General features: G+C 42.0%; 2 protein-coding genes across 11 annotated transcripts in view; one reads left to right on the top strand and one right to left on the bottom strand.

Annotated features, from left to right (window-relative positions):
* si:ch73-21k16.5 (dihydroxyacetone phosphate acyltransferase) overlaps positions 1 to 5903 on the top strand; it is a 26481-nt gene extending 20578 nt beyond the window's left edge. The window contains exons 14-16 of the mRNA XM_037538031.1: positions 224 to 317; positions 1990 to 2051; positions 3531 to 5903. Coding sequence (XP_037393928.1) covers positions 224 to 317; positions 1990 to 2051; positions 3531 to 3574 — 200 coding nt within the window. The 3' untranslated portion in view covers positions 3575 to 5903. The remainder of the gene's footprint in view (positions 1 to 223; positions 318 to 1989; positions 2052 to 3530) is intronic.
* A 10322-nt stretch (positions 5904 to 16225) lies between these two features.
* The window catches only part of LOC108414024 (DNA (cytosine-5)-methyltransferase 3A-like), a 131515-nt gene continuing 125240 nt past the window's right edge, over positions 16226 to 22500 (bottom strand). For 4 of the 10 annotated variants that reach the window (XM_037538066.1, XM_037538073.1, XM_037538068.1 and 1 more), the window contains 4 exons: positions 21635 to 21720; positions 20108 to 20177; positions 17772 to 17890; positions 16227 to 16609 (listed from right to left, as the gene is read on the bottom strand). In XM_037538066.1, coding sequence (XP_037393963.1) covers positions 16468 to 16609; positions 17772 to 17890; positions 20108 to 20177; positions 21635 to 21720 — 417 coding nt within the window. In that variant the 3' untranslated portion in view covers positions 16227 to 16467. Of the gene's footprint in view, positions 16610 to 17771; positions 17891 to 20107; positions 20178 to 21634; positions 21721 to 22500 lie in introns of all 10 variants that reach the window. The other 6 variants (XM_037538070.1, XM_037538074.1, XM_037538072.1 and 3 more) reach the window with 3 other exon arrangements.

The raw sequence follows: 22500 nt of genomic DNA, 5'->3' as shown, positions 1-22500 counted from the left end.
AGGACCTTCTATGACATAGCGGGCATTATGCAACCTAATGACGAATAGAAGAAGGCCACAGTAAGAGCGTCTGAAGGGGGCTGGTGCCCCCTTTGATCACCGAAATGAGAAATTAGACTGTGACTGTGCCATTTGTTTCAGTTTCTTCTCTCATTATTCGTCTCTGTTCTTGCCTCTAATCCTCCCTCGCCATCTGAAAGTTTGTCTCTGTCTCCCCCTGCAGGTGAGGTGCGGTCGTACGAGTGTTTGTCCTCCAACACTCAGAAGAACGTGCTGTGGGCTCTGCTCAGGATGGGGGCTGTGTCTAAATCCAGAGTGTAAGTTGGCTGACAAGGTTGGCTAATACATTTTGTCCTAATGGCTGGAAAGATATTGGTTAAAAATATCGCTCAGTTCATTGTCAGTTAATTACTATTTTGGTCGTGCCAGGATTTGATCTCACGTCCGTCTGGCTTAGGAGTAGAAAACCCCCTCTTGACCTTTTAAAGGGCCACTATCCTACATTTTTCTGTATGTTAAAGTTGGTGTAGTTTTATTTACTGTAATACACTTATACACTGTTTCCCAGCGTCCCTCTGTCTCTTAGACCTGAGCGGGCTATTTTGGTGACTGTGCCTTTAAGACTAATTTATGTAAATGATCTCTGTTGTGATTGGCTGTCCTGTATTGCGCCTCATTCAGAAAGCAGTGAAGCAGTCTTTAAACATCAGTGTGAATGGGAGGGGCTAAACTGCTCTAGGCTGAATGGGAGATGCATGTAAATGTGCTGGATTTTGTGATGTCACAAAAACGAATTTAAAACGGGCTCTTGTTGAAGCTTACTTCCCATATACGTATTTTGGAGTGATTGGTTTATGTTGAAACTTGAACAATGTTTTCTACATCAAATTCATTTTTTTTCCAGAAGAATGTAGCTCTATGCTATGGACCCCTTGCGGTGACATGCTCGGAACATGCGTGCTCTTATCTGTGGCCGTTCTAAAACCATTTGTTTTAATATGCAGATATTTAAATTGCAAAAGTGTTTAAAAAGCCCATCCCTAGTTTGAAAGGCTTCAGAAAGTCCCTGGTGAGTTTTGTTCACATCAGGAGTGAAACTCAGCTCTGATTCCTTATGTCAGGGGTCGAGAACCCAAACGTTAAGCAGAGCCATTTTTACCTTTCAACAAAAATCAAACCACTTTGGGAGCCACAACACTTTGTCTGTTGTAGCATCTTCGCTGTAAATATGTGCTGATGTGGTAGTGTAGGCGGAAAAATATAATAGAAATGAAAACAGAGACTCGCTTTGCTTTAGTCTTCAGCTCAGCTACAGCTGCTTTTCTCACATCTCCAGCAGGAAACTTTTCCTCAAAAGTGGAACAGCTTCTTTTAAAACGTCTCTCAACTTCTGACTTTTTACGAGGCTGAAGTCGCTTCTCATTCTCCAGCTTATTTGAATTCCCGTTCCACCTTAAACGGTGCCTGAGATGCCTGAATGTAACTGCTGCACCGTTTAAAAATTCGAATGAAAAGCTGGCGAATGAGAAACTTCAGCCTCGGGACTTTTTAGTGTTTCAGCTTCTCGTTGCAGATTAAACGTATCAGGAAACCAGCTGGAGTGACTATAAACACTAATCAGTCCATTCGTCTCCAGATTATCGATGTTCGTCTTAAATCTCTCTCTTTGCCGTTTCGTAGCTACTAGCTGGGCGAGGCTGTCGTCTGTGTTGCTATGGTGACCAGCCGTCTGCGCTGATCTTCAGGGTTAAAGGGTGAATCAGCAGTTCTACATTAACTCCAGCGTTTAAGACCATTTACTGTTAAACTGAGTTGAAGGATCAGCAGAGCTTTATTTTACTGTAGAGGAGGATTATTTCATTATTACCTACTGATCTGATTCAAATGATGGTGATGCTAAAGCACCGATCTGCTGTCGTCTCTGACTGGGGAATATACTGTATTACATGTCTGTGATTTAAACTCTCTCTGTCTGCTTGTCTTCATCAGAGCTGAGCAGAACGAGTACAGGGTGAGCAAAGCTGCAGTGAGGAGAATATGGGAAACTCTGGGTAAGAACAGCTTTCAGTGCTTCCAAAAAAACATATGGATGCTACTTTGATTGCCTTCGTTCACTGTTGTCTGTTGCCTCATCAAGACTGGCGGAGCAAATTCTCAGCGACACTAGACTTTCGCAGTTCACACCGGCTAACTCGACAATGATGAACACTTAGAACACTAATCATAATAATCATTTTTATTTATATGGCACTTTTTTTAGAGCACCGGGCTTTTATAAAGTAAACGCAAGTGTGTCAGACAACAATGTGTAAGCGTATAGTACTGATTACTGATCTGTAGTAGAAAAGTGTGGATAACTGCAGGGGCCAATAAAACCCTTGTATTCAGGGGGTCCGTGATGGCTGGCAGCTCCAATATCAATATCAGCTTCAATGGCAACAAAATGCTTTTGGAAAAGTTCTTTTCTGGGTTGGTAACACGTCGTCCGCACATTAATTGAGATCTTCTTTTGTCTCCGGTTTGAGAAACGAGTAACAATTCGCTTTTTCCTCCATGTCTTGGGAAATCAGGCGAGTTTTCAGAAAATTGTGAAGTTTTTCAGAGGTGTCTCAGTTACAGTTGCCGGGCTACGTGTTTATTTATTCATGCGTTTATTTATAGCCAGTGGGGAAGATTTACGCTTAAAAAAAAATAAAATTGGATTTTCAGTGCTATGAAGCCCTGAATAAGCAACTTTAACAAAGCGTATCACTGCTGTCGGGACAAAAATTTCATCGTTTTTCAGTTTTTGACATAATGTGAAAACGCCTGCTGCTCTTTACATTGTGGGTAAATTTCATGATGAATGGACCAAAAGAAACGACCCAAAATGACTTGGAGAAAATTCTGGTTCCATTGACTTGCATTAAAAGTAAAGTAGGTTTTTTCCTTCTCCTGTAAAGTTCCCATTTCGGAGATGCGAGGTTTTGTTCCCGACACCAGCGATATTATTGTCTTATACTCACTCATGCTATTATCATAAACAGGCGATCAACAGGCCTTATCAAAGGCTCACATAGAACTAAAACTACTCCTTAATACAAAGAAATGACTGAAATGAACCATTTGTAGTGACACTGCTAGAATGTGCCTTTGCTCTGTTTTGGATATTCAGTGCTGTGAAACCCGGAGGACAGCACAGCCAAAGCAATAGCACTGCCAGTAGAGGACGCTAATGATCAAAGTTCACCAAAGTGGCAAAAATTTAGCAAACAAAATAATTGTCCCAACACAAAATCACTCAGTGGTCAAATGAATATAATTATGCAGCAAAAAAATCCCGACTCAGACTCTTTTACGATGCAATATTATTAATAAAGTTCAGATAAAATGTGAAAATCTGTTGATCATTCATTAAACTGTGCGTTAGAAAATGCATGTAACATCAAAAAGAAATGATATGGGGGAAAATGTATGACGATAAGGTTCTCGGCGATATCGCTCAGCCCTCAGAGCTGCTATACTAATACTTTCTGTCTCTTTGGCTACAGGAGGCAGGGTGACCCCTCAGGTGATGTCGTACTCCAGGCTGTGACGCTGTGGTCTGAGGAGCTGGAGTGGAGTGCTGTTCTTCATCCCTCCGTTCCTTCCCTGCTTTCATCCATCCCACGGCAGTGTGTCCCAGTCCAGAGGTCCCAGTGCTGGACAGTGTTGTCCCTGCTCTGACGTTCCTGATGAGAAACCTGCTTTATTTTGATACATAAACTCAACATCCACTCTAACCCTAACTTTGACCTCAATCTAGAGCCTAAACTTAAGCCTCACTCAAACTGTAACCTCAACCCAGTGGATACTCAATTGAGTTTCAATACAGTTCCATTGTTTATTAGCAATTTCAGCATTTGATATAGATAGTCTACAAAAGTACCACCCAAATAAAGTGTGACTGAACTGACCGTCTTAAATGAGGTGTTTTAGAACAACTGCACCAGTAACTACATTTACATGCACACAATAGTCTGTCTAAGCCTTATTTGGTTTCGTTTCCTTTAATTCAGTTTGTTTTGATGGGTGTGAACACTCCCCCAGTCACCCAATCATCCAATCAAACAGCTGAACTGCGGCCCGCCAAAAATTGCTGGTTTGAGTCGACTTCGTAGTGAATCGTGGGTCAGTTTGCTGCACATTTTTATAAGGATTTGCATAAAATTAGGGAGTTGAACTGCAGTGCATGTGTTCCTCTCCTAAACTGTCTGCGTAACCTGCCTGTTCAATGTCCTTATTGTCCTTTAAACGATTGCAGACGAGCAATAAAAGTATAGAAAAGACACGCATTCGATTTAGTCACATGGATGGCGGAACATATTTCTAGCCAAGCATCGGCAACCAGGAACAAATTCTTCAGTCAGGAAGACGGAGATATCAAGTAAGGTTTCTGGTCATTGCTTGACTGTGATTGTAAGTGAAGCACATCAGTGTTTTGAGTGTGCGTATCCCAGCCAAATGTCTGACCAATCAAAGACCAATGTTTGTAATTTGGTGCATTTTAGCCGTTGCAGTGTGAAACCAAGGCTGCGTTCTTTCAGCAGGTAAAAGTGGCCCAAATTAGATGTTCACATCTTTTAACCGTGACATCAGAGGTAAACAATCACACCTGCCAACGATCGCCAGTCGCTTCATCTTCACCGGCATCACAGGAGCATCATGAAGCTTCACTGACTGACAGCTGGGCTCTTCACCCTGAATGTGTTCGAGCTCGGCGTAAAAAGGGCGCGGTCACTTCTTCGGTTCACGTCCTCGGATTCTTTAAACTTTGCTTTCGGACTTTTAACTGTTCTCTGACGCTGCTGGATCGTTCTCCTGCGGCCGCGTTCGGACATTTCTTTAGAAATCTCTTCGAGCACGGAGGGTTTTGGAGGAGTCTCTGATTTTTTGTACGGAAACATCAGCCTTAATATTTATGAGTCTCAGCAGTGCAGAATTATGACAAACGTGGAGCTGGATTGACGTAAAAGTCGCATGAATTCCGATCTGGCTGTTCGGACTGAGTCTCGTGGCCGCAGATCGGATATGTATCGGATTTCAGTGCCACGTATGAAAGCATCTCAAATCAGAATCAAATCATCTGTGGTTTTTTTTGCTTTTCATCTGTGTCACATATGAAGAAACGGATCAGATTTGGGCCACTTCTGCCTGCTGTGTGAATACAGTCCAGGGAAGGAAAGGAGTGTCAGAGGAGCCTCAGAAACCAGACCCAGCCAAGACTATCTACTTCTAATAGTTCGGTCAGTATCGGCCTGGACCATGTAATTAGACATGCTACACTTAGTTGACGAAGACAATCGAGCCGTTCTGTTTATGGAGTCTTGGTTAATCTAACCCGACTACTGTTAATCCATTGGTGTGCATGTAAACATAGTTACTGAATACGGTCACCTTCAGAATCAACAGCTACGGTTTTAAACTGAGTCACATTCGAACTTCTGGTGTTGCTATAATCAGCTACGGTCAGTGGACCGGCCGTCTGAATAAGCACCTTTATCAAGGCGTATTCTTTTATTTGCTATTTTCATAAATAAGTGATAAACGGGCCTCATCAAAGAACTAAAACATGTTCCTTAACACAGTGACATAACTGAAATAAACAGTCTGTAGTCCTTTAGTGACCGTAGGTACATTTAACACGGCCATACTTTAAATCCGCAGGTGTAAACATTATGATTGTAGATAGTAATTTATAACAGGAAGGTTATAAGGTTATAATGTAAGGCCATTGTGGCCAAACAACTGTGAATTAATGTGCCTTGACTGTAGGTTTTTATGACACAACGGCAATAAAACGTTGCTTCTAACTATCAACTTCAGAGCGAACTGTCTGATGAATGAATATGTAAATGAATATGTAAATGAATATGTACAGCAGATTTCTGTACGATCCTCCTCGTTTCTTTATAGATGAGAGGCGTGTGGCTTTGTGTGACGTCATGTTGTGATTCTGTTGTAGGAGAATATCCTACAAAGGTCACGTGACGTTTTGTTGATCTTCTGAGTGAAAATATGGTTATTGTCTATTTGCTGAATTTAACGTACAGCACTGTGCGAAAGTCTTAGGCCCCAAGACACATTTTCAAAATCTATTAATGTGTGTAGTTTGTGTTTATTTGCTGATAAAAGTGTTAATATTTGAATAAACAAAATTTATAGAATATTAATTAATAGCGATTATTTATACTAACACACACACATATATATATATATATATATATATATATATATATAGTAAATAGTGATGTTCTGGATATTAGTGTGTTTGTTGACCCATCTCCAAGCCTCTCCTCGAGGAAGTCCAGTATTATATGTAGTTAAAACGCAGCTCCTGGTTTGACCAATCAGAGCTCAGTAAATTGAGCTCATGATGTAATTGATGATATTAACGAGTCTCTGTGGCGGCTGTGAAGGTGTCCAGGAAAAATATGGACCCAAGAAATTCTTGTTACTTTTTATTGTTTTTCTGTTTATTTGAATTATGAATACGACTTTATTCTAATGTATACTGTAATAAACTCACTGCTGAGGTCAACTGGTTAAAAATGAGCTTAGATGCCCTAAAACCTTCACACAGGACTACAGATGGTGCACATTGCAGGAGAATCTGTATTAAAGCGATAGTTTGACAGAAAATCTAATTTACAGAAGTTCCCTGTAACTCTGAATGTAGTGGTTTGGCGCTGATGCTCCTACTACTGTTTTTGATGTGGATGAACATGAATAAGGCCTGCAAGCCTATAAGACCAGAGGCGGTTTGCTGATCAGTGGAGCTGAATCTTCCACTACTCGTTAACTAGATTGGCCTCGTAGCTTCAGGGCAAAACTAAAGATGTACGCTTGGGTCGGAAGGAGGACAGAAACCGCGGTCTTTACTAAAGAACCCTCGTCGGTCCACCTTGTAGATGTGAAGTCAGAGACGACGGCTCATCTGCTGTGTTGGTCATCCTCTAGTCCTTCATCAGTGGTCACAGGACGCTGGCTGGATGTTTTGGGTTCTCAGTCCAGCAGCGACACAGAGGCGTCTGATCCACTCGCACCAGCACAACACACACTAACACACCACCACCAGCACGTCAGTGTCACCGCAGTGCTGAGAATGATCCAAGACCCAAATAGTACCTGCTCTGTGAGGGTCCATGGGGGGCCTGACCACTGAAGAACAGAGTATCAGAGAAACAGATGGACTACAGTCTGTAACTGTAGAACTACAGAGTGGAACTATGCGGTCAGTGGAGCTGATCAACTGGACAGTGAGGTGGATTTAATGCTTTTGTTTTTGTCGTTTTGTATTTGGCTCTTAGTTTATGGAAGAGAGGCGTGTGGCTTTGTGTGATGTCACTCTGTGATGTCATCGTTGAGTGTAACAGTGCAAAAGTGAACAGTTTTAAGGATCACGTGAAAAAAAAGCCAAGACGAGGTTTTGTTTTTTTTTTTTGCACAAAAACAGTACATTTAATTCAAGTGTTCCCCAGCACAAATACATAAGAAAGGAGTCATTCTTTCCCCCTCTATCTCCCCCCATCTCTCTCTCTCTCTCTCTCTCTCTCTCTCTCTCTCCGTCTTCACACTCTGTCTGCATGTGTTCAGAGAGGTGGTAAGAAACTACGTCACCCGGTAACACATCAGAGGTACAGCCACAGAGCGGGGAGAAAGAGGGAGAGCGAGGGAGCGAGACAGAGGAGGGAGAGAAAGAGAGCAGACTGTTTCAACTGACCAAATGAATGACAGAAGGTAGGACATAGCTGCGGTCAATAAATATTGAGGCGACAACAATCATATATTTATGTATATATATGTGTGTATATAAAACCCATAACATTACAGTCGGATCAAACTAAAGCCAGAGTACATGGAGGGAGTTGGGAAGCAAGGAATGTTGGGTAATGTAGTTTTTGCTGCCAAAGGTAAAGCAAGTTACGCATCAGTGCACAGAACCCCTCAGAATGAACGTGTGTCCAGTAGAACAGAATGACTTTCTCCTCGAGACGCTCATACTACAGTAATGTCTAGGCTAAAACACATGAATTTCTCCATTTTATTCTTTTTTTTTTTTCTACTTTTACATCTTCATCAAGTACAAAGTTAAAATGCATTTGTTAATATATTCATAAAAGAGTAAAATAATAGTGCTTTTTTTTTTCTTTTTTTTTTCCCCCATAACTACGACAACATAAAAACAGTCATTGTCAAGACCGGTCGATTCTTAATTCCCAACAATATATTTCATGTAATTATTATTATTTCATTTATTTTATTTTATTATTTTTTTTTCTCATTTAAGAATAAATTGTATAGCACCTTTTTGAAACGCCCTCACTCACACATCTCTTTAAAGATTTGATTTCCTAAAATAACCTTATGTAAAGGAACTCCTCCTTTAAAGCTGTCAACTGGTTATTGGTTGGCTCTCAAATTCGTCACCTGTCAATCACCCTCTCATCTGAGACAAATTCATAAATACATAATTAAAGAAAGAGAGAGAGAGAAAAAAAAAAAAAAATCTCCGGGCGTGGCGTTTCGTCGACACGCCCTCCCTCCCACACGCCCGCCTCCTTACAGCTTATCGGAATTAAGCTCCGCCTTCGCCCAGTCTCCTAATCAAAACAAGCTATGCTAACACTATCGTACGTCGGCCTACGATCACACCGAATTACCCTAAACAAATTTTTCAAAACACACCCGGCGCACAAAACATAACTGAGTGCTAAAGAAACGTATCTATGTACAATTCATTTACCGCTGAACTCGTAGCGCGACTGAGCTGCGTTCGTGTTGTAGGACTTGAGCGGTCTTGGCCAAACTACGGCTGGATCGAACACGCGGGGCTGGGTTTCCGCTGGGCCGGTCGAGCCGGGCTCGCGCGGATGTCCAGGGCGCGTGAAGGCTTGACGCAGCGGCCGACGCGGCCATCCACACCCGTAGGCACATCTCCTCAAAGCTTAGCTTGGTTTAGCGTAGCTTAACTCCTGGACTTAGGCTGATTCGCTGCGTTTTACGGACACAGCCGTGGACTACGTAGAGCTTTCGTTACGACATCACCTCAGACAGTACGACGACAGCACACTTAGCATAATTTAGTCCAAGGTTTGGGCCGGAAAACGGCCCAGTGACCTCTCTGCAGTCGGGGTTGAAAGCAGGCCTTAGTCTAGCCGAGCCTGTCAGTTGTGGGAGTCTACAGTTCACGAAGATGCTTTTCCAAAAAAAAACAAAACAAAACAAAAAAACGCCTTGGGAAAGGAAAAGTAATGAACAATTTCAGCTTTTAAGAACGTTTCTGTAAGCACCAGAATGTCCCCTCGTCCGTCCTCTGATCTGAAGGAGGATCTCCGCCGGGGACGATACAGTAATCTAGATTGTAATCTGGAAGGTGTGTGCACACTGTGTCAGCACCTACACACCGTTAGAGGCCACGGCCACCGAAGTTTTGAGGAATTCTGGGAGCACCATGTGACCAGTTTATATGACGTTACACAGAGAGGCCACTATCCCAGAATCCCCGGAGCACAGAATACACCAAGCTCTCTCCGAGCTGGATTAGCACGCCCAGAATCGCAGATCAGGTAATAAACGCAATGATATTTCCGTTAAAGCCAGTGGGCCTGTGGGCCGGCGTCCAGGCTAACGCTAACGCTAGCCCGGGCCTCGCTCACAGTTCGAAGAAAAACAACGTAAGTAAAACGTAAAAATGTGCAACAGAAGATGACAGAAAGAAAGATAAAGGGGGGGAAGAAAGCACCCTGGAGAGATTATTCCATAGTTATTCCATAGCAAAAAACGGAGCAGGATTTCTCCACACACTCACACGCAGCTCGTCACTACAGTAAAAATGGTGGCGTTTGACAAGACCTTGTAGTTTTACAGTTTACAGTAGAAATGAATTCAGCTGGTGGTTGCTAGTATCACCACAGTGATTTGTGGAAGGATTTTCTTTTGCACTGCTGCCCCCTGTAGGTGTGGAGGGGGACCCGCAGTAAGATTGCTCTGAGTCCGGAGCTCTCTGAGTTTGTGAAGCGGAGCGTTCTCTCGTCCGAATCTTAGCGGTATTGCATCACAGCCTGGAACACAGAAAACTCTGACGTGGACAGGATGAATCGGTGTCTAAGCACGGTTCTCCTCAGCTCTGTTCACCTGTCCAGTGTTCCCTGTGCAGGGTGTGTGTGTGTGTGTGTGTGTGTGTGTGTGTGTGTAGTAGCCCAAAGTGTTCTTGCCAGTTGTGTGGTATAACTCTCTCTCTCTGTAACTCGCCTTTTTTTTTTTGGTTTGTGTGTTTAACTTCCCTCTCTGTGTGGTACGTTGCTCGTCAAAAGTTTGGGGACACCTGGCTTTATCGTTTTTTTTTTTAATACAGACGCCGTGTTTTCTTGATTGGTTCGCCATATTTTACCATATTTGCTGTAAACATGCCTACCTGCGATAGTAAGCGCACTGATGCATGCTGGGTTTTGTAGTGAGGGAACAAAAATTGTCTCGCCCTGCATTCACGCTGGCAGGGACGTGACGCAACAAGGCGACTGGAGGTCGAGGGGGGTGATTACCAATAGGCGATGTGGTGATTACCAATAGGAATTGAGCACCGAGCAGCGTAGTACACGCTTTATCTCCCCCACGCTTTTTTTGGTTCCTAGGTGACTGCTCCTACTAGAGAGTGAATTATGGTGGCGGTGGCTCAGCGCCACCCCAAATGGACAGTAATCACAAAGTCCGAATTCTGTTCTCCTCACAAACTGACTGCACAGACGTGGGGATTCAATAAAAATAAGCGACACCAGGATTTTTACTTGTAGTGGGAATGCATCTGATTTGCGCTTAGTCGGTGAAACCATGGCAACCAAAGCCATGAGCGACCAGTGATGTAGGCGACAAGAGGGGAAAAGGCCCTGCCGGTGTGACCGCAGGGTCGGAGGCCGAAGGCCGCAACGCTGCATAACGTGACAAAGAGCGTATTAAGTGCTAGTTTTAGGCCAGAATGCCCCTTTAGAGGCTAACCAAGTTGTTTATGAACTTGCCAGTGCTGGCTTCAGAATAAACCTGAAGACCACCCGTTTTATTCCCTTGCTGCGATGATGTTTATTCTCATCTTAATCACTAATTCTGTCAGACGTATTAGCACTTACAATGTTGGTTTGCTCTCAGTTAACTTGGTTTGCCTCAGCACTTAAACCTTTCAAGTGTTTAAACCACTTCATCCCAAGCTTCATCCCAAGCTTCATCCCAAGCTTCATCCCAAGCTTCATCCCAAGCTTCATCCCAAGGAAGACGTGTCGCTAAACAAGAAGCTAAGTGATGAAGCTAAATCTACCCAAAGCTTTAGGACAGATATTTTCCCGTCCTTAATTGAAAAGTAACGGTGCGAAATCTCTAATCTCGGGGTCCCCAGACCTTTGACGGGCAGCGTCAGTCTACGTGGTATCACTCTCTCTGTGTAAGTGCCCCCATAGATTCCCAGCGGTAAGGCCTCTTAAGTGTGGCTGTGCGTTGGTATTGCTGAGAGGGAGGAGACATAGAAGAAGACCGAGAAGGACGGAGATAGAGAAAAGGGGCAGAACTAGAGAGAGAGTATAGGGAAAGAGAGGAAGAGAAAGAGAGCGAGAGCACCGTAGTTGTATCAGTTGAACAGCAGGTGAGTTGTATAGTAGAGTAGTATAGTACCGCAGTTAAAACTGTAAACAGTGTATCAGTTGATTTGTGTGTGTGTTCTAACACAAGGCTTCCCTCTCACAGCTCTGTGTGTGTGTGTGTGTGTGTGTGTGTGCGCGTGTGTGTGTGTTGTATTCCATGATTGCACATCTTGGTTATGGGGGTAAGTATGGACGTCCACCCCTGTCAGGGAAGAAATCACCTTCAGTTTTATTCTTCTCTCCGTTTCCAGCAGCCGTACGTCCAGTTTGGCTTTTTAAGGACTTATTTTCTTAAAAATATTAAGACTGTGTCTCATAATAATTACTTTCTTAAAATACCGACAAAATACGGCAAAATAAAGACGTATCTCATACTTGTTATCGCAGTTTTTTTTCCTTGAATATCATCGTAGTATTTTGAAATCTTGAAAATAAGTCCTTATTTGCAATATTAAGTCAATACAAGCTTAATTAATAATTAATAAGATAAACCTTGGCATTCTGCTCCCAGAAACTGAGAACAAATTGTAGTTGATAGTTAAAAGTTTGAGAAAATGCTAGTATTTTGAGATATTAAGTCAATATTTCGAAAAAAAATAGTCATTGTTCAAGGTATTATGTCAAAATTTTAAAATAGAGATGTATTATTTTGAGATATTAAGTCAATATATTTAAAAAAAAAAAGATATTAAAGATATTACAAGAAAATTCAGATTTTGAGATAAGAATTTTTTTGAGATATTAAGTCAGTATTCTGAGTAAAGAACACATTTTTTGAGGATATTAAATAAATTTGTCTCGAAAATAAGCCATTATTTTAAAAAGGTTTCAAAACAAAACGACGCGTTTTTGTCATGTGTGCATTTAACAGAACTCCTGACCGCTGCGTTGTTTGTTCTGAGACCTCCACCAGCCTTATGGTGTCGCATGTTTGCCTGCTTTAGTGCACGGAGCCTCTAGCCATGCTGAGACGTACAGAGTTGCGATTGGTGGAAGCTCCACGTTGTTTAGGCCTTTTATCATTTGATATAAACTGCAGGCTTCAGTCAATATACTGTGTGAAAATAAGCCATTATTTCACGATAGTAAGCCAATATTTTGACATACTGCTGCCGGAAACACAGACGGAGAACAGAAAAGGTGTTTCTTCACCTCTTCCTGTTGGGAATGGGCTTCCATAGGTAAAGGATGCAGGATGCATGAGTTTAACTTTTAAAGAAGATGGCGCGACCCTCCCTACCAGCTTTGTGCTCTAAGAGACTGTCCTCTCTCACACACACACACACACACACACACACACACACACACACACTGTCGTGCACACTGTCTCTTTTTTGCCACTCCTGCCCGAGAGAAGCCTTGCTATCACAGATGAAAGGCGTCGATCGTTCCCGACGGAATAGTACGTTTAAAAAAGGAAAAAAATTTAAATAAATAAAAAATAATGTAGCCGTGAGCGGCACTGATCAGGGTCCAAGCACCATGTTTGCAACTAGTTCCCAATTTGCAATTACTACTGTAGCCCCAGCAATTGAATATTACTGTTCATGTGGTAAACATCCTCTTAAATCAAACTTCCTAATGAACTACTTTAATCAGAGCAAGAGATATTGAAATTCTACATCTATAGATATTCTATAGGTGTAACAAGGCAGGTGGCTTACCCCACATGGGGATCAAACCTGTGGTCCCTGTGTTTGGAGACCAGGATGCTATGGCGTAAGATACAGACCAAGCTCTGTAGGTTGGACTTAAGTGCAGAGCAGTAGAGAGTCAAAACAAACTGTAAAGCCAGGAGGAAGACCAATAATAAATTCTTGGGAGACAGCAAAGCACTCGAGACAACAGCTAGAGCAAGAGAAAACTCAGATGACTCAAAGCCAGAGGGGTTCAACCCTCCGACCTCTTAGCTGAAATATCAGCGTGCTAGACGGCGCACCACTGAAGAGACAATGGTAAGAGAAACCAAGGATGACCTCAAAACCTCTCAAGAATGTTAAAGAACTCCCTTCTGTGTTTCTTTCTTTTGTGTGACTTTTTCCCCTCTGCGAACAGAAGAACATTAAGAAGCACCAGAGCTCGAGAGAGAGCTTTTACCAAGTTACTGGCTTTGGCAAGAATGCTTGCATGTGGCAGCAGGAACTCAAGACTGATCAGAGAGCTACGTGGGGCTCTCCTTGTGTAGGGCAAAAGTTGTCAACAGTAAGACCTAATCAGCCTGAGTCAGTTCTCTTTCTCCTTCTAGTGGCCAGGGAAGGCCTAACAGGAGACCGGGATGTTACAATAAACCCCAGAGGCTGATTCAGAGGCAGATCTGACTGCTTCATGTGTTACGGCAATATAGTGTAGAACAAGATTTCAGTTGTTTCAGACTCAACAGATTGTGACTGTGATGAAAATCCAAGGACTAGTTTGAAAAAGGCGTTTGGCATCTTATTATTAAGACTTTAACTGTGGACACATTAATAGTCCCCCCATAGCCTACTTGTGTCAAATTTCATTGTGTGCTTAGGACCTTTTGTGATAATTTGCTAGTGCCAAACCTGCAAAATGTCTCCTAAAATCTGATTGGCTGGTGGCTATTTGTCCAATTACGGAACCATATTCAAGACTCTATTATAAATTAGCTCAAAGATGCAGCACAGCTTAATTGGGCAGACTTTGACTGAGAAACAGTTATTTGCATGTTATAGCACCTCCTATATTTACAGCCTGATCTACATTACATTCTACTTAAGAATACTGAGAAGAAAAATCTGAGCAGGTGCAGGAACAGTTGCAGCACCCTCAGTGCTTGGACCCCTAATAACAGTTAATATGGCAATAAAACCAATAAACAGTACTAAAGTACTGTGCAGAAGTATTAGGCCAGCTGAAATGTATAAAACTATTTATCTGTGTTTTGTTTGTAACAAACACTATATACCAAATAAAAAAACAAATAAACATTAATACAGTAAATAGTTACAAAGACTTGTTTTTAAAAAAGTCAAGTGAACTAATTTAATGAAGGACAGATTAGCCCAGCCAGGTACTGGATGGTGAGTATACACTGGAGTACCTCCAGGAAAGGCTCGGAAATTACTTATCCAACCAATTATATCTGTTCTAATTTTGTATTTATACTAGTGTTAGTGTTTTTCTTAGCAAATACATGCTTACTGCTCAGATCAGTAGCTTTATATCTACCAGGAGGCCTAAAACTTTTGCAGAGTACTGCATGTCTTATTATGTCTTCAATAAATAGCTGACATGTGAATGTGAGACTACAGTTGCAAGAAAAAGTGTGTGAACCCTTTGGGATTACTTGGATTTCTGCATAAATTGGTCATTAAATGTGTTCTGATCTTCATTTAAGTCACAAGCATAGACAAACACAGTCTGCTTAAACTAATACCGCACAAAAAATGATACGGTTTCATGGTTTTATTGAGCACAACATGTGAACATTCACAGTGAAGGATGGAAAAAGTATGTGAACCCCTCGGCTAATGACTTCTCCAAGAGCTGATTGGAGCCAGGAGTCAGCCAATGTGATGAGATTGGATGTTGGATGTGTTGTTTAAAGCTGCCCTGTAAACACACCAATTTTGAGTTTGCTGTTCTCAAGAAGCAATGCCTGATATGAACCATGCCTCATATCTCAGAAGACCTATGTTCAAGAATTACTTGCATGAAGCTGGAAAGGATTACAAAAGTATCTCTAAAAGCCTTGATGTTCATGTGTCCATGGTATGCTGGAATGCTCAGTGAGGTGAAGAAGAATCCTAGTATGTTTATGTTATTGTTGATAAATCTACTATAAGTAAAACATTAAACAAGAATGCAGTTCATGGGAGGACACCACGGAGGAAGCCACTGCTGCTAACCCTGGATGTTCCACAGCACTACTGGCAAAATATTCTGTGGACAGATGAAACCAAAATCGAGTTGTTTGGAAGGAACATGCAACGCTATGTGTGGAGAACAAAAGGCACAGCACACCAACATCAAAACCTCATCCCAACTGTGAAATACGGTGGAGGGGGCATCATGGTTTGGGGCTGCTTTGCTGCCTCAGGACCTGGACGGATTGCTGTCATCAACGGAAAAATGAATTCCCAAGTGTATCAAGACATTTTGCAGGAAAACTTAAGACCATCTGTCTGCCAACTGAGGATGGGTGATGCAACAGGACAACGACCCAAAACAGAGAAGTAAATCAACAGGAAATACACCTTCTGGAGTGGCCCAGTCAGAGTCCTGACCTCAACCCACTTGAGATGCTGTGGCATGACCTCAAGAGAGCGATTCACACCAGACATCCCAAGAATATTCCTGAACTGAAAAGAGTTTTGTAAAGAGGAGTGGTCCAAAATTCCTCCTGACCATTGTGCAGGTCTGATCTGCAACTACAGGGAACGTTTGGTTGAGGTTATTGCTGCCAAAGGAGGGTCAACCAGTTACTGGATCCAAAGGTTCACATACTTTTTCCACCCTTCACTGTGAATGTTCACATGTTGTGTTCAATAAAAACATGAAAACATCATTTTTTGTGCGATATTAGTTTAAGCAGACTGTGTCGGTCTATGGATGTGACTTAGATGAAGATCAGAACACATTTAATGACCAATTTATGCAGAAATCCAAGTATTCCCAAAGGGTTCACACACCTTTTCCTGCAACTGTATGTAGTTGGATGAAATATCGTATTTTTTTTGATGAATAGCACCAGTAGGTCGTCAGGCAACTACCGAAAACAAAAGTAAGGGGTGGAGCTTGGTCGGCATGTGGATGAGGGAGTGAAGTGAGTCGTTGTGATGTCGTAACAGGTATGCGAGGGTTAAAGACAGGCAAAGTATTCCTTCAGCGGGGCAAACAGGTGCCTAATGACGGGGACGCTCCACGACCTTCCCAGAAGCCTTTGCCTGGCCAGACGACTCATGTTGGACACGTCCGTGTAATGGACAGGAAATCCAAACACCCTGAAACAGAGAAAGAGAAAATGAGTTATAAAATGAGCTGCTAACACACAAACACACTGAACCCCTCCCATTCCTGTCATCCCTCCATCCTTTAGATCCCTCCATCCTTTAGATCCCTCCATCCTTGTGCCTTTGTTTCTCTCCAACTCCTCAACTCAGTCAAGTTCATAAACGTCAGAGATGCTGTGTAATACCTGAACTGAAGTGTAGCCGGGTTATTGCGTTGTCTTCTTCCGTTTTACATTCATTTGATTGAAAATATGTAATTATCAATTGTAATTAACAATCAATTATCAAATGTAATTAACAATCAATTATTGTAAACAAAAAGTTATTAAGAGTTGCGGTGCAACTTTCATCTAACTAGTTGCATGTTGTGAGTTGCATGCAACTTAATTTCCATGCAACTTGACAGCAACACAAAACAATTCAACTAATCCACACACCAATTCATCTCTCATCCACCCCTCCACCCATCCATCCATTCATCTGTTCACCCATGTATCCCTTCACCCATCTATCCATTTAAATATATCTACCCATTCATCCATCCCATTCACCTCTTTATTCCTCCAACCACCTGTCCATCTAGGCATCCATTCATGTGTCCTTACCTCCACCAATCTACCCATTCATGCACCCCTCCACCCATTTATCCATTGATTCATCCATCCATCTATACATCCATACATCCGTCCATCCATTCATCTGTTCACCCGTTTATCCCTTCACCCATCTGTCCATCCAGGCATCCATTTAACTATACATCCCTACCCCAATCCATCCATTCATCCATCCAATTCACCATTTATCCATCCTTTCATCTATCTGTCCATCCATCCATCCATTCACCCATTTATTCATCCAATCACCTGGACATCTAGGCACAAATTCATGCACCTTTACCTCCACCAATCTACCCATTTATGCACCCCTTCACCCATTTATCCATCCATCCATCCATCCATCCATCCATCCATCTCTCTGTTCACTCAATTATCCCTCCAGCCATCTGTCCATCTATTCACCGCTGCATCAATCTATCCATTCATCTATTCCTCCATTTATCCACTATCCCTCCACCCATCTGTCTATCCACACATCCATTCATCTACACATCCCTCCCCCCATTTACCCATCCATCCATTCACTCATCTATTACCTCTCCATCTCGGTGCACCAGAGGATGTCCTCCTTGTTGTTCATGTAGACGGGGAAGTGCTGGTCTTTGCCCTGCTTGATGGAGTTGGAGCGAGTGGTGATGGTTCTCAACTTATCAAACTGAAAAAACACAGACCCAGCCTCTAATTGAGCCACGCCCCCCTCAGCCACCCCACACCCAATCAGAAAGCTCACAGACGCATTAGTGTGCACCCCCTGAACCGCTCCTGAGGACACGCCCAACATGGAGCGTCACAGCAGCACACAGTTTAGAGTTTTCTCTGCTCTAACACACCATCAAGAGCTCAGCAGGTGTGTTACAGTACAGAAGACCCTGAAGTGTGAAGTGCTTATTTGATCTAGGACTGAGCTTGTCTGCAAACTGCAGGTCATCTGTGGAGCCATTTCTAATTGAATGTTATCTGCCAGAGTCACTGCTGACTGAACATGAAGGAGCAGATCAGTGATAAACTGTCCTTTTATCCCACACAGTGTCCCTTTACCCCAAAGTCAGCCAATCAGCCAAGACCGCCGTACGTTTGTGCAGCTTCAAAAAAGCTGCTTCAGCTGTTTTTAGCCACGCCGGGCACTTTCATCCATATCTATATACAGCATGTTGCACAGCAGGGGGGGTCAAACCCAACCAATAAAAGGGCCATATTGAGAAATCTTAACAAATCTGTAATAATTTTTATATAAAACAACAGACCCCATTAGCTGCAGACCACTGTTAAACTGTTAAGGAAGGTTTTTTAAACTGCCCATTCACTTGAACTAGACACTTTTTGTGGTGCTGTCCCATAGATCGTTGTTGGTGAGGGAATTGGTGCACACGTTACGTTGCAGTGCATGCTGGGAACTGTAGTGCAGCTCTTGTTGAGATGGGCTAATATTAATAGAAAATAAAACCAATTTTGCAGGGAGTGAATTGGATTGATCGACGGGCCTGACTTGGCCTGACTTGGACACTGTGCAGTGTTAGAAAGAGTCTGGGATTATTTGGAGCCCAGTGCGATATCATATTACATTATTATAGCCCAATAACAAACAAACTTCAGACAGCAAACAGATTAACGGCATTTGGGGTGAGGGGAGGTGGGGATTGGCTACGTTCACTGGAGTTTTAACCGCTGTCAGAACAAAAGCGTGTATCTGGAAATCAGTGGAATTAAATCATTATCCAAATTCTGGACCATGTCTGGTGGTCAATTCGTCACGAAATCCTCATGCAGTTAAAAGAGCAGCTATCAAAAAATAAAGACTGACAAAAAAAAGATACAAGGTTTTGTTCTGAAAGTGACACATAGAGTGACATATGTTTTTTGCGATTTATGACATGCTGTAGGTAAAATATGGAACAATATTGATGAAAACTGAACTGAACTGACTCCAAGAACCTAAACAAACACTGGCAGTGAAATAGGACCCATACAGTACTGTGCAAAACGATTAGGCACATGAGAAAATGATGATCGATGAGCTGTTTGTCTGGGCAGTGAGCATTTACACTAATATCCTAATAAATACAAACATTATGAATGCAATAGTAGCCGTTTTGTGTATGGACAGTATGACCAGCTAAATCAAGTGTGCTGGTGATGGCATTTAACAAATCCATGTGGCGGCCAGAGGCGTCCAGGAAAAAAAATCTAGTGATTCTAACTTTCTGAGACGGCCACGGTTTAGGCCACAGTTTAAAAACTAAAATAAATAAGAATAAGAATAATAATAGACTTCAAGAACAAAGTTGTATTTTTTTCGAATAAAATCAATGTTTTCATAATATTTCAATAATAAATCCATGAATAAACGGATATTTCAAGGATAAGGTGGGCTAGTTGTATGTATTGTGTTTCGTATACTATAACAGGCTGGTGCTGATGTGCAGGGCGGACAGGGAGATGATATGAATGAGTGAATCGATATGAAAGTATAACTCCACCAACTCAACGCCCCTCATTTAACACGAGGAGGCCCTGCTTCCCTTCGCGAAGCCTTTGGCCACAATATTGCAGCCTTTCCTGGTATTAATGCCACTTTAACGCTGTAATTCTGACTTTATTCCTCTGAATATTACAACTTTATTCTCAAAGTCTACTACTTTTAATTTTAACAGAGGCCCTAAAAGGCCGTTGTACTTTTTTTACTGTATTTAACTTTATTTATTCTAATGATATCCAGCCGTACTGGCTAAGAAAAACTTAAATGGTTGTAAATAACGTTCTTAGGTGTCTAAGACTTTTGCACAGTGCTGTACAACTCCAGAACACATCTACACAGCTGCCTTCACCCAACATTAGGAGTATTCTAATGAAACACACACACACACACACACACCTTGGCTGTGCGGCCATGTTCTAGACAGTCTTGCAGGTCAAGCCTATCGTTCGCCATGGCAGTCAATGGCCTGAAGAAGAGAGAAACAGAGGAAAAAACCCAAATGTGTTTATTTTTCATCAGACGGACGGAGAAACCGCTTCTGATCTGGTGTGCAAGCGGTAATGGAAAGAGGCAACAGCTCCTGAGAAGATGAGTCTAACTTCCGCAGAGGCAGAGGAAGAGAAACCCTCATCACTGGCTTCAAATACAAGTACATAAGCTACAGCATATTCAGCAACAGCATAAGCTGGAGGCCTCTGCCAGATACCGACAGTGACAGATGAAGATGCCACCAACCCAGCCGGGCTGAGCAATTCCTGGCTCAATTCCAAATACTTCAGGCTCAGAAATCAACATTATGAGTCTGTCAAGAGCCACTTCTACCCAAAGATCACATACGGGTCTTTTAACCCGCCTGAAATCCCAATTTTTGTTTCATTTTTTAAAACGTAACGGGAAATAGCTCATAGCAGAGAAAGGGTTTCCTTACAGTGGTGGTGATAGGAACCAGGGGTCACCATGACTACGATGCCCAATCATTTTATTTACCATCCAAAGCCACCAGTGAACCTACACGTGTAAATATGACATAATCTGTTTTCTTTGGGTTCTCTTTTATAATACTACTATTAATAATAATCATCATTTTTATTTAAATAGCACTTTTCATGCTGATGGCAGTTCAAAGTGACAGTAATACACAGAATTATAGGTATTAATTTAGAATCATAGTAAGTGACACAGATGATCAGATAAACACCACGAGAAGTAGAGTTTAATGAAATGCTGAGGTAAAGAGCTGCGATTTTACATGTTTATTAAACGTGAGCGCTGAGCTTGACTGTCTAATGAAAGGTTAACTGAGCTCCGCGGTTTAGAAGCAGAGTAACTGAATGAGTCTCTCCACGTTTTCTGGACTTTACAGAGGGTTTTTTTTGGAGAAGGTCAGTATCTGCAGATCTGAGATCATTAACAGACTGTGTGATGGAAGCGGTGCTTTAAGGTCATTAGAGCCTTAAAATCTATTAGCAGAACTTTAAAATCTATCCTGAGTGATAAAGCCTTTTAAAATGGGAGTGATCTAATCCAACGGGAGCAATATTATCAAACGGGAGTGATCTGGTCAAACGGGAGTGATAAGATCAAATGGGAATGATATGATCAAAGAGGTGGACATCTGGTTCCTACCACCACTACTGTGGTAGCCAACTGACTCTGTAAGTTTCTCTAGAACAGAGCATTTCACACCAAACCACTCCGAACGACTGTTTACATCTTAACCATTTAATTATGCCCAAATTTTGGAAAAACAGTGGCATTCCCCTTTAGCAATTTCGCAAAAAATGACACAGGTGACTGTTATAGAGTAGCACCCCATCAAACACTGACACTTTTACCTGCACACTCACCTGAGTGTGATAATATAGGCTTACACTTCAGCTGGAGGTGCTAAGCTATGAATCTGGGCTGATCAGCTGCTCTCACCTGTTCATACCGGGCAGATTGCCCCAGAAGTAGCGGGCGCGGTGGGCAGCCGAAACCTCCTTGGCGTCGATCATCACTGGATTGCACTGTGGCGAGAGACACAAGTAGGGTCACTGTCAGAGTGACATAGTTTCTGAGCTTTTGCATCATAAAAATGTTAATTACATTTAATAATATGTTAACATGTACATAACTTTCAATAAAAAACCTGAACTAAAATAAATGTAAGCATATAATATGAAATACATATTGACTCTTGGCTTTTTCCCAGGTGGGGAAAGTCTGCTGGGAGGAGGCCCGAGGTATCATCTTTGGGGGGAATGCAGTATTTGGTGGGCCGAAGGCCAGGAGCACTAAACAATATTCAAATAAAGTAGATAGTTTGGTTTTTATTTGCATTTTTAACAATGTCGTTTCATAAAAATTGTATTTTGTTACTAAAACACTTAAAAATACAAAACTAATGTGAACATGAAAAACAGAACTGAATTATTATCGGATATTATGAAAATACTGTAGGAGTATAATACCGCTTTACTGTAATATGTGCACTTCATGTTTTTCCACTGTACAGTAATTTGGCCCAAATTCCTCTGCATTTGTGTTTTCCTTACTCTGATACACTCTGAATCAAACTGGTTCTCCATATAGCCACCAGGGGACAGTGCTGAGTCTTGTTCCTTATACATGCAGTACTTTATGGAATGTATGAATGCTGCCAAAACAAAAAATCATGTACTTTTGTGTTTAACCCTTTTAGGCCTTTTCACCCTTAGAACCTCTGGATTTTGGGTCAGTTATAATTACAAATAGAACGTATTTACATGGCAGAGTCACATATGTTGTTATGTTCAGGAGACATTGGG

The sequence above is a fragment of the Pygocentrus nattereri genome, chromosome 4 (assembly GCF_015220715.1).
Source record: "Pygocentrus nattereri isolate fPygNat1 chromosome 4, fPygNat1.pri, whole genome shotgun sequence".
Lineage (NCBI taxonomy): Eukaryota > Metazoa > Chordata > Actinopteri > Characiformes > Serrasalmidae > Pygocentrus > Pygocentrus nattereri.
Note: the sequence above shows the minus strand (reverse complement) of the source record. Positions and strands in the feature narration are given on the sequence as shown.